A 10038-nucleotide genomic window follows, 5' to 3' on the forward strand; every position below is an offset into this window, starting at 1 on the left:
TTCCCCACAGGATGGCCCTCCCCTGAGCACTGGCTCATCCCGCAAGACCCACCCACCCCTCAGTGAGTCACAGCACCGTGGCCAAGTGGGGGTGAGCAGCAGTGCGTTTGGGGGCTCTCAGGAAGGCGCCGTGCTTACTGAGAGACGCCAGGGCCGGGGGCTCTTCTGGCGGCTAGGCAGGATGGTGACCCTCTGCTCCTTCCGTGCAAGACGGCGGGTAGCTGGCGCCTTCAAGTTGACTTCTGACTCCGGGCAGCTCCTGTGGCACATGCCTGTGGACTGCCCCCTGGACTCCTGGGTTGTCATCTTTACAAGGGCAGAGAGCCAGGTCTTTCTCCCGCGGAGCCACTCGGTGGAACCATTACAGCTGAGCATGAAGTACCACCTCCCCAGGCCTCTGGCTCGGCCCGTAAGCAACGTTCACCGGCAGGCCATTCCAACTCCTTGGGACCCTAGAAGGGCCTTAGAGGGCAGGATAGACCTGACACTGGGATTTCCAAGGCTGCATCTTGCCAGGAGCAGAAAGCCTCATCTTTTGCCCTCCAAGAGGCTGGTGGGTTCGAACTGCTGACCTTGTGGTTTGCTGCGAGGCATCACCCATGATGGCACCAGGGCTCCCTGGGCCCCCGGGAACATTTCCACGACTCCCTGGAAACTCTTTTTCCTGCTGATGTCGTCTATACCTTTTTCTCTAGCCCTGACTCCCAACCTGACTGCCAGTCTGCCATCTCTGCTTGTGAACTTCATCAAACCCACTGCTCTCCAGCCTCATCTGATCCGAGCAGCTCTGTAGGATAGACTCGGCCTGACCGCAAGGCCGGCCAGCAGTGCAGACAGCCTCATGCTGCTCCCAAGAGGGGCGTGGGGGCTGGGAACTCTCACGCTCATGCTTAGCAGCCCGACACGTAACCTCACTGCAACACCAGGGCCCCCAGGAATTTAAAGGCCCCCTTAAACCCAGCTTGTCGGACGTGTTATTCTTACCACCCAGTTATCATTTCTCGTTCCCACGCTGCATGTGCCTGGTAACATTCATGGTGGATGTCCTGCTTCCGTGAGTCCTGGCTCTTTCCTGTGCAGGCAGGCCCGCCCCTGCGATTCATGCTCGAAGGCTGCTGTACCAGCCTGCCACACAATGGGCAGTCTCTCAGAGTCTGAAGATCCCAGGCCAGGGTGTTGGGCATGGAGACTCTCTCTGCGGCTGTCGAGGTGTCCTGGCTCCGGGAGGCCAGCGTCAGCTGTAGACTCCTCCTCACTCTTCTCCTTGAGAAAGAAGCACCTCAGCACATAAGATTGAGACACCCAACTGCTCCCCCTGATGGCCCGTTTAGCATCTCAGAGGTCTTGCTGTCACCTTCCCAGGCAGAGGGCTTTGGGCTTCGACACCTGCGGGGGCTCGGACCACTCAGTGATACATTCAAGAGTCTCTTCTGACGGCCGCCTTGGCCGTTTCTCTCAGCCCTCTCTGCCGAATGACCTTCTGCTGCTTTCACGGGGGAGGTCCTCGAGGACGCCCACAGCTCACAGCCCGTCTGCTCCTCAGTCGTAGGGCACCACGGGCATAGCGGTCTGGACACGGCCTCTGGATTCAGATGGGAGGGGCGTGCTCAGGCCGTCCTTCGGCTGGCTCTCAGAGTCTTGGTTTGGATGGGTGTTTGGTGGTCTGCTCTGTTGTCTGCCCCATCCTGGTTCTGATGCAGTGGTGGAAGTTCCTGTGATCTGGACAGGCAGTTAACGACTCACCCCTAACGCGATGGCTAGAGCCGCTTCTGGGCGAGGCATGTGATGTGAGCCAGTGAGACTCCGAGGGAAGGTGGGGAGCTTCTCCGTCGTCTCTTCCCACAGATGTCGCTGATTGACTGCTTGGGTCCCACCAGCCACAGAGCTGCAGTTTGTATGGTGAGAAAAGGGATGTACAGAGTGTCCTTGGTCTTTCAAACTGTGCCCCATGACCTCCAGCTTCATTTCTGCCCACAAGGCCCCATTTCTAACTGCCGACCTTTCTCTGTGGCCTTCAACCCCTACCACCAGGAATTGCCCATGTGCCTCCACGGGTGCCTGCTCAGTTTCAGACGGTGGAAGTTGTACAGATCCTCCATTTCTTTATCTTGGCATTAGCGGTGTGTGTGCGTAAATTTGAATAATAGCCATAGTAGTTGGCTTTCCATAATTGGCATTTGGGTGTTATCCTGATTTTGAAACGTGTGCGTGTGTGCACGCGTGAGCGCGATGAATTCAGATATGCCGTGTCTCTTCAGTATCTGATGGTCTGGTTCAAAATGGCCAGTACTAATCCAGCTCAATTCACTGATGGCACAGGAGAGTCCTTCAAGGGTTCTATTCCACATCTGTCCGTGTTCCTGGCTCGACGCCTCTTGCTCTCTTTCTCCTTTGGAGCCGTGCCACGGCGACACGTGCAGGTGCTGAAAGCCTTATCCGCCCGGGGGGCGGCTCTTCCCCAGGTGTGTCTGAGTGCCTCCAACCTGAGGGGCTCGCCTTCTGGCCTGCCCCTGCTATGGATACCGTTCATGCAGTCTCTCCCTAATCTGCCTGAGCCTGGGCGCTCTGTGCAAGCCTGTCCCCGAAGCACTGGCACAGCTAGCAGCAGCCCCCACAGTCGCGTGGGGGACGTGTCCATGGCTTCAGTGAGCCAAGGGTGTGAGTCGCTCTCTCAGAAGGACTGCTCAGGAACTCAGGAGCTCAGAGTCAGAAGCCAGCTGTGGGACTGGGGAACGGGAGAGGGCTGCAGGTGCTGTTGATTGGCCAAGACCCCGCTCTGGCGAGTGGGGCGACAGACAGAAGAACTGCCGCCAGTGGAGGATGGAGTCCTTGTAGCCTGTGACCCATTCCCAGGGGACTAGAGAAAGGGAGGCCAGCTGGCTAGAGGTGCCGGGAGTTGTTCCCGGATGACTGGCCTCGGGTGGCCAGGGAGGAAGTCTGCTGTAGCTCTGGGTGGTTCAGGTCAGAGTGGACGTGGCACCGATGCCTGGGATGCGCGTGGAGGATAGGCCCCTTGCCTCGTCATTAGCGATGGTTGTGCCAGCCCTGCAGAAGCACAGCCTGTGCTGGGCCATGTTTCTCCTCGGTCCTTCAGAATGCAGCGACGGTTCTGGGCCACAGAGAGACCTGTCTGCCCTCGCCCCAGAGCCGGGCCGCCCGATGCAGTCCCAGGCTGTCTCCAGGCTCGGGTGGTGGGAGGGACATGGGACCAGTTGCTCTGATGAAACTGTCAGGGATGCGTTTGTGATCATCGCTTTAATGTCCCCGAAGCATATCCCACTTGAAGAAGGACACTGTAGAGTACGGGCCGAGGACGAGAGGGCTTCCAGAGTCGCTGGGTGTTTTCCATGATCCCTCCGCCCCTTTTCGAGGGGTGCTAATGACCCCTTCATCTCCACAGCAAAAGTGTGATGCCCCAGCCCACGTTCCACACGTGGCGTGAAACTTCTCGTTTCTTTTCTGTTCCAGAGAGAGCGATCGGAAGGAGCCTGGACGTGGACTGGGGAGACCCAAACGGAGAGACAGAAGGGGCAACAAGCTTCACAGGCGTCGCCGTGACGCCACCACCTGTCTCACCCCCGGAGCCCAGGAGGCCGGGGAGAGTGAGGAGAGCGATTTTGAAGATGCCAGAAGAGAACCCAGCCGGGCCGTCCCTGGTGGCCCAGGCAGTGGACGGGGAGCGTGCCTGAGGGGTTCTAAGGCCCGGAGCCGGGGGAACGCAGGCACTGAGGAGGTTCTTCCGAACGCCGTGTCCGGGCTGGAGCCGTTTGGTCGGCCACCCCGTGCAGGTGGTCACTCTCTTTGGAGCTCCTCGTTGGTTCCCAGTGGGAGGTCAGGCACTCATCTCGATGACAGCCTCCCCCATGTGACCAGCGAGGAGTGCGCATGGGTGAAGGTGCACCAGGACGGGCCTCCCGGAGCCCCAGCCGTGCCTCTGAGACACAGAAGGGCACGATGCCGTCCACGTGCGCCCAGACCCTCGCACCAGCTGCTCCCCGGAGAGCAGGGAGCCAATCCCGGCCGCACCAGCCGCACCAGTGACTGGGCTTTCTTCTCCACCAGCTTATCGGAAGAAGAAGCGCAGTGGCCCTCTTCCGGGAGCTGGCCTGAGGCAGCGGGTGCCCTGATCTGTGACCAGAGACTGAAGAAAGACCGGTGGCGGGGACAAGCCTGTCCCAGTGGCAGAGGGGACCTGGATCAACCCATCTCCATATCGGAAGGAGCGCCAGGGCCAGGAAGCAGTCCAGAACTGTCCACAGAGAAGAGGCCATTGATGGAAGACAGAAACGTGTCCCGGGCCACTGAGACTGAGGCAGATCCCTCTAGAAACCACCTCCCTGCCGTGGGCAGCCCGGAGAGGGCCCTGGTCCCCCGGGAGAGTCAGAACAGCAGGGAGCTAAGGGCTGCCAGTGTGACAGCCGGCTCTGACCTGCGGGGACAAGCCGGAGATGGGAAAGCAAGGGGGGAGGTGCTCTTGTTCATAGAAAGCCACGGACTGAAAATTGTTGTGGGAGTGGAAGAAGGTCGAACCTCAGAAACCAACCATGACCAAGAGGCCCCGCCTGGTCCCCACACAGTGCAGTTTCATCTTGATATTCTCAGGGGCCCCTCGCTGGTCCTTGGCAGGCAGTTCTCCCCGCGTTCCCTCTCATCTGGCGGCCTCAGGTACTCTGTGTGCTTCTCCAGAAACCCTGTGCCTTCGCTTGGGCTCCAGCTCCTGCCTCGCTTCTCAGAAGCCGCCTTGACGAGCAGGTGCCCGTGCTTGCCGGCACCTTGTCCAGCCAGAGCAGGCCCCAGTCAGGAAGGCCCGGGGTCTCCTTCTTCAGAACGGTCAAGCCGCCAACCTCAGGCTTCATTCTCTTTCAGCGTCACTTCTGACTGGCACTTTCTGCGCTACGGCTGCTCACCTAAGGACAGCAGCCGGGAGTTAGCCCGGGCTCAGGCCTGTCCCTTCAGGCTCCTGTTATCCCGCCAGTTCGCCCTTCAGCTAGCCAAGCTTTTTGGATCTCCGGGAGTCCTGATGGGTACCGAATTGTTTTCCACTTACTGAGGGGAAGGTCCGATTTGGCGCGCAAGAGCTGGGTTTAGCAGCGCTCCTCCCCAGACTCAGTGACTGGCCCAGGTGCACGGGGCTGGGGTGCTGCAGAGAAGCAGAGCACACCTTGTCTGTGGTGCACCCCACGCCTCTACTGCCACCCTCTGAACACAAGCACAGCCTATTACCGCGCCTTCTGCAGGGGCCTGCTGCCACCCTCCGCAGCCGGTGCCCAAGCCCTCAAACGCACCGCCCTCCCCAGAGGTTCCCATCGAGCATTTTGAGTTGTTGCTGTCAGATTTATCACAGAATTCCTTTTAAAAAGCGGGCTTTAGGCAGACTCCGTTTCCAGATTAGACTGAATTATTATTTGATTCACAGGGAAAAGAGGCCACTTTCTACCCTGATGCGGACTCAGAGCCTCGGACGCCCATGGGGCCAGTTCCACCCTGTCCTGCAGGGTCCCTGTGAGTCGGAATCAGTCCTCTCCGAGGCCCCGAGTGTGAATTTTGCTTGAGGTTATTTGGCTCAAAGATGGCTCCGAGGATAGTTTCAGATCCAGGGTTAACTATTTCCTTAGCAGTTTGACCGTGCCCTCCAGGCTTTGTGGCTCCTTAAAGTCTGGATGCTGTAAGGATTTTGCAGTGCCAGCCTTGTGGTTAGGATTCTTCTAGAGAATCTTTGATTGGATTTAAAATTCAGTCACAGGATTGATGAGCACCGTCCAGTTCTCCTGGTGCAAAGGAGGTGGTTGGTCCCTTGTGTTGGTGATCGACACATGTTCCGACCGACAGGCTTAAGCGAAAGGACCTTGTGGAGTTCTCACCTGCACACGGGCCCAGGGAAGGAGGAAGGAGGAGGCAGGCAAGCCCCAAACAGACCTGCGTCACCGGGACATTCCCCTCTTCACATTCCTCCCTTTGGCACCCAGCCTCACCCTCTCTCCTCCCCAGGGTGGCTCGGGCAGGAGGGGCGGAGGGTGAAGGGCAAAGCTGAGGTGGAGAAGGAGAAAAGCACCTGAGGAAATTGGACTGCTCCTAAAAGCCCCACAGAAGAACAAAGGGCTGTTGACAAGAAGGGGGAGAGGGCGGGGGGGGCAGGGAATCCGCCCCGTGTGGCCCAGCAGAACTGGCCCGTGGTGCCCCCTCACTGGGTGTCAGGGGGCCTGGCTCTCACCCTGCCCGGTACGACCCAGCCGCCAACCTTTTGTTGGGCAGTGGAGTGCTTAACTGCTGCGCCACCAGGGCTACTACACCCACATGTCGTTGTCAGATGGGGAGATATAATTGCGGATAGAAGAAGTGAATGGTGCTCGTTAATATGTGAGTAAATGTCTGCCCAGTAATGAGCTTGGTTAAGATGCCAAACGGGAAGGGAGCACCCTCACCCCCCCAGGCTCTGCGGAGCCTCAGACTGGGACTGTCAGGACCCCTCCTTCCTGGGCTGCCCTGGAAGGTCCGTCCCAGAGATCAGGGCCGTGTAGGCAGCCTCACGCAGTGATGTGTCTACTCCAGCCAGAGCCCCTCAGAGAGCATGCTGGTGGGCTGCTTCTGAAACACCCCCACCCCCGAAAACTCAGTGGGGCCCAGTTCTCCTGACACAGCTGCGTCAGAATGGGGCTCTGGGCCCTTGTGGCTTCATTGTGTCTAACGAACTTTGGAGGGCCCCTTGGGTAGGCAATTAATTAGTATTTCCACTTACGGCTGGAGACCGGAGGCAAACCAGCATCCGTGTCGCTCGCTACTGAAGTGTCTTAAACACGAGCTGGGGCCCAGCCACCACTGCTGACCATGTGGATCACAGTTTCCGTAGACGGGAGAACGCTGGGACAGATTCAAAGTCCCATGGAACCCAGATTGCCCTGTGCCACTGAAGCTGATGAGCCCCCAAAATAGTTCCCAAAGATGATCTTCAAGTCTTAATCCCGAAACCAAAGAAATGTACCCCTTAAAAGTCTGAACCAAAAAACGCACCCCAAACCCAACCCACTGCCCTTTTGCCAAGTCCTCTGGGGACCCTTGAGGACAGAGAGCTGCCTCAGGGTTTGCAAGGTGGCAGCATCGACTGGAGTGGCCCACCTCGTTGTCCTCCCACAGAACCCTGGTGGGTTCTGACCACTGACCTTGAGGTTAGAGACCAGTGCCTAACCTGCTGAGCCACCAGGACTATAGCTGGGTCAGTGCAGAGTACTTGCCCTGAGCACGAAGCTCTTTAAAGGCGACCTCCGGGGCTCGAACGGACAGCAGCAGCTGGGGTAGCTGGACGGGAAGCCCGGGCCCGAAGGAGGTCGTTGGTTGACAGCAGTCTGAGCAGAAGCTGTCAAATCATTTGTGTGTGTGTGTGCGTGCGCGTACGCGAGACAGCTTATGTTTTAAAAACCCACCGGTGTCACATGGGAGGGTGGGCAGCGGGGCGAAGCTGACATGCCTGCTCTCTCGTCCACAGACCAGTTGCGGCCTGAGGACTTGATGGTCTCCCTGGACATGCGGACGCTGAGGAGGGTCCATGTGCAGTGGGGAGACGCGGTGGAGGTATGTGGGAGAGGGCCCGGCCCCCTGCCAACAGTCCATGCTGACTCAGGGCGACCCCCCACACCACCAAAGACACGCTTTGGAGTGACAGCGGGGTCCAGCGTGAAGCTGGTCTGCACCTCTGAAGGCGGATGGTGTTTGTCTCCAGTGCCTGCTCTTCCCCTGACGCGGCAGCCGCAAGGGCTCCTCTGGGTCCTCGAGGGACCCCATGGATGCTCTGGGCATTTAGGGAACAAAGGAGGGTGGTCCAGGGAGGTTTCCCCACAAAATGCCCGGGCCAGGACCAGGCACCCTGCCACAGTGATGGACCAACTCCCTGAGAACAGCTCTCCTGAGCATTTTCTTGTTTTCTGGAAACTTCTTCCCAATCGAGCCCCCACCCCCCAACCCAACCCCAAGATTGCCTTTTGAGACCGTCTCCCGAGATGACGCTTAGGGATTTCAGGCGAAGCGTCCTTACCGACCTGAGCTGACCTCTGGCCCGTGGGTGGAGCTGACCCATCAGAGTCCCGCAGAAGCTACAGCCCTGGCTGGGCAGGCGCCTTCAGGAAGCCGGCGAGGAGCCCGGGGCTCACCTGCTGGGCTGCTCACTGCATGTCGGCAGTTCAAAACCCCCAGCAGCTCCTCGGGAGAAAGATGTGGCTTTCTGCTCCTGTGAACAGTCTCAGTCTCGGAGTCCCTCAAGGGCAGCTCTATCCTGTCCTAGGGATTCTCCGAGAGTCGGCACCGATGCAATGGCCGTGAGTTTGGATTTGGGTTTTTAAGGAGACTAAAACAAGGGTGTCCCCGAGAGCACTTGTCCACAGCCACCACTGACTGAGGCACATGTCACACATTTTGTTTGGAATGTGCTCGTGCGTGCCTGCGTTCAGGCATTAAGGAGCCCCTGGGCCAACTGGCACCCCGTCCCACCTGGTAGGAGGCAGTCTCAGCCACAGCCTCACTCTAACAAGGTTCAGACAGGCTGTTCGCCTTTGGCTAGGAAAACCGGGCAGGTGACAGAAACCTGGCCGTGCCAGCGCTCTGCAGAGCAGTGATGCCGACTCACTGCCACCCTGCAGGCACAGCAGAACTGCCCCACTGGGCTGCCTACAGGAGCTGACCGCTGCAGCGGCTTCCTGTGGAGCGGCGGGTGGGTTCAAATTGCTGACCTTGTGGTCCGCAGCCACAGCAATGGCACACGGCCTGAGGCAGTCTCACCAGCTGTGTGGGTCCCTTGTGGAGGGAGGGAGGAGTGGTCCGTGATACGGGCAGTAGCGCCACCAATGAGGGAGCGTCCGACATGGCGTGAGCGCAGGTTGCTGGGCATGGGTGTTGGCAGCCTTGGCAGGGCAGAGGGGCGTGGACAGCAAGTGCAGCGGGAGGAGGCCTGGGTGTGCAGACAGGAGAGTCCCAGGCCTCTGTCCACGAGAGCTGGTGGCCATGGTGACCTCTCGGTGGTCTGCACAGCGAGTTTGAGGGGGCTGTCGTGACACACGGCCCCCCTGGAAGCCCGCTCGTTTGGCTAACCCCGCTCCTAAACCAGTACACGTCCCTGGGCTCCCTGTCTCCCCTCCCTTCCCTGGAGACCTGAATTTTATCTGGAAAAAAAGAAATTGGCATTGGTCATTGTGACAGCGACACCCCCCAGAGCTGGGCAGGGCCGGGCCTGCCCTGGTTTTTCTGGTTCCCCAGACTCTGCCCTGTGTGCCTGGGGGCTGCCCCCTCCAGCAGGTTCCCGCTCCTGGCTCCTGTGGGTTTGGGACCTGGGCCCAGTGTCAAACGTCCCACCCCCACCCTTCCTTTTCCCTCTCATTTCCAGAAGAAGCAGAAGAAGGCGGAGTAGAGAAATGACCGTTCCTGGAATCAGGAATCATAAGCCCCACTTCCTGTGAACACCGCCTCATCGCCAGGGGTATGTGGACAATGACGTCCAGCTTGCGTGGTTAACAGCTCATCCGGCCCCCCAAATGAAGCCTGTTACCATAGCAACCCGGGCCTGCGGCGCCCCGTGGAGTGTTCCTCTCCTCTAGCAAGCTGGGACTCTGTGAAGGCAGCAAAGCTTGGCCTGGCCCCTCCAGCTGGTGGCCAGCTCCTCTGCTGGGGGACCCTTGTTGCAGAGCCTGCTGTCAACCCCCCCCCCCCGCCACCCCCAGCTGAGCAGATGCATAAGGCAGCTGCACAACCTGGTGGCCTGTTCTCAGCCTGACATCAGAATAAACAGTGTGCATTCTCTTTCCAAGTGCCCGGATGGGACCTCCGTGTGTGTGTGTGTGTGTGTGTGTGCATGCGCGTGCGCACTTCTGCATTTGACAGGAAGGGTAACGCTGTCTGCCCCCCCTCCTCTCTTCTCGCGCGTCCATGGGGGTGCCCTCTCACTCTTCTCAGTCGGTCGCCACTCCCAGCGCCCCTGTGGGACCAGGCCGGACGGCAGGGGCCTCAGCTTTGGGAAGTGCAGGTGGACATCCATGGGAGACTTTAGTCTTGTCCTGC

The 10038-nt window shown here is 59.2% G+C and overlaps 1 protein-coding gene across 4 annotated transcripts in view; it reads left to right on the forward strand.

Moving 5' to 3' along the window:
* The window catches only part of N4BP2L2 (NEDD4 binding protein 2 like 2), a 51244-nt gene extending 41476 nt beyond the window's left edge, over window positions 1-9768 (forward strand). For all 4 annotated transcript variants that reach the window (XM_075562759.1, XM_075562760.1, XM_075562764.1 and 1 more), the window contains 3 exons: window positions 3469-5024; window positions 7481-7566; window positions 9368-9768. In XM_075562759.1, the coding sequence (XP_075418874.1) occupies window positions 3469-5024; window positions 7481-7566; window positions 9368-9391 (1666 nt within the window). In that variant the 3' untranslated portion in view covers window positions 9392-9768. The remainder of the gene's footprint in view (window positions 1-3468; window positions 5025-7480; window positions 7567-9367) is intronic.
* The last annotated feature ends 270 nt before the right edge of the window (window positions 9769-10038 follow it).

The sequence above is a fragment of the Tenrec ecaudatus genome, chromosome 11, assembly GCF_050624435.1.
Source record: "Tenrec ecaudatus isolate mTenEca1 chromosome 11, mTenEca1.hap1, whole genome shotgun sequence".
NCBI lineage: Eukaryota > Metazoa > Chordata > Mammalia > Afrosoricida > Tenrecidae > Tenrec > Tenrec ecaudatus.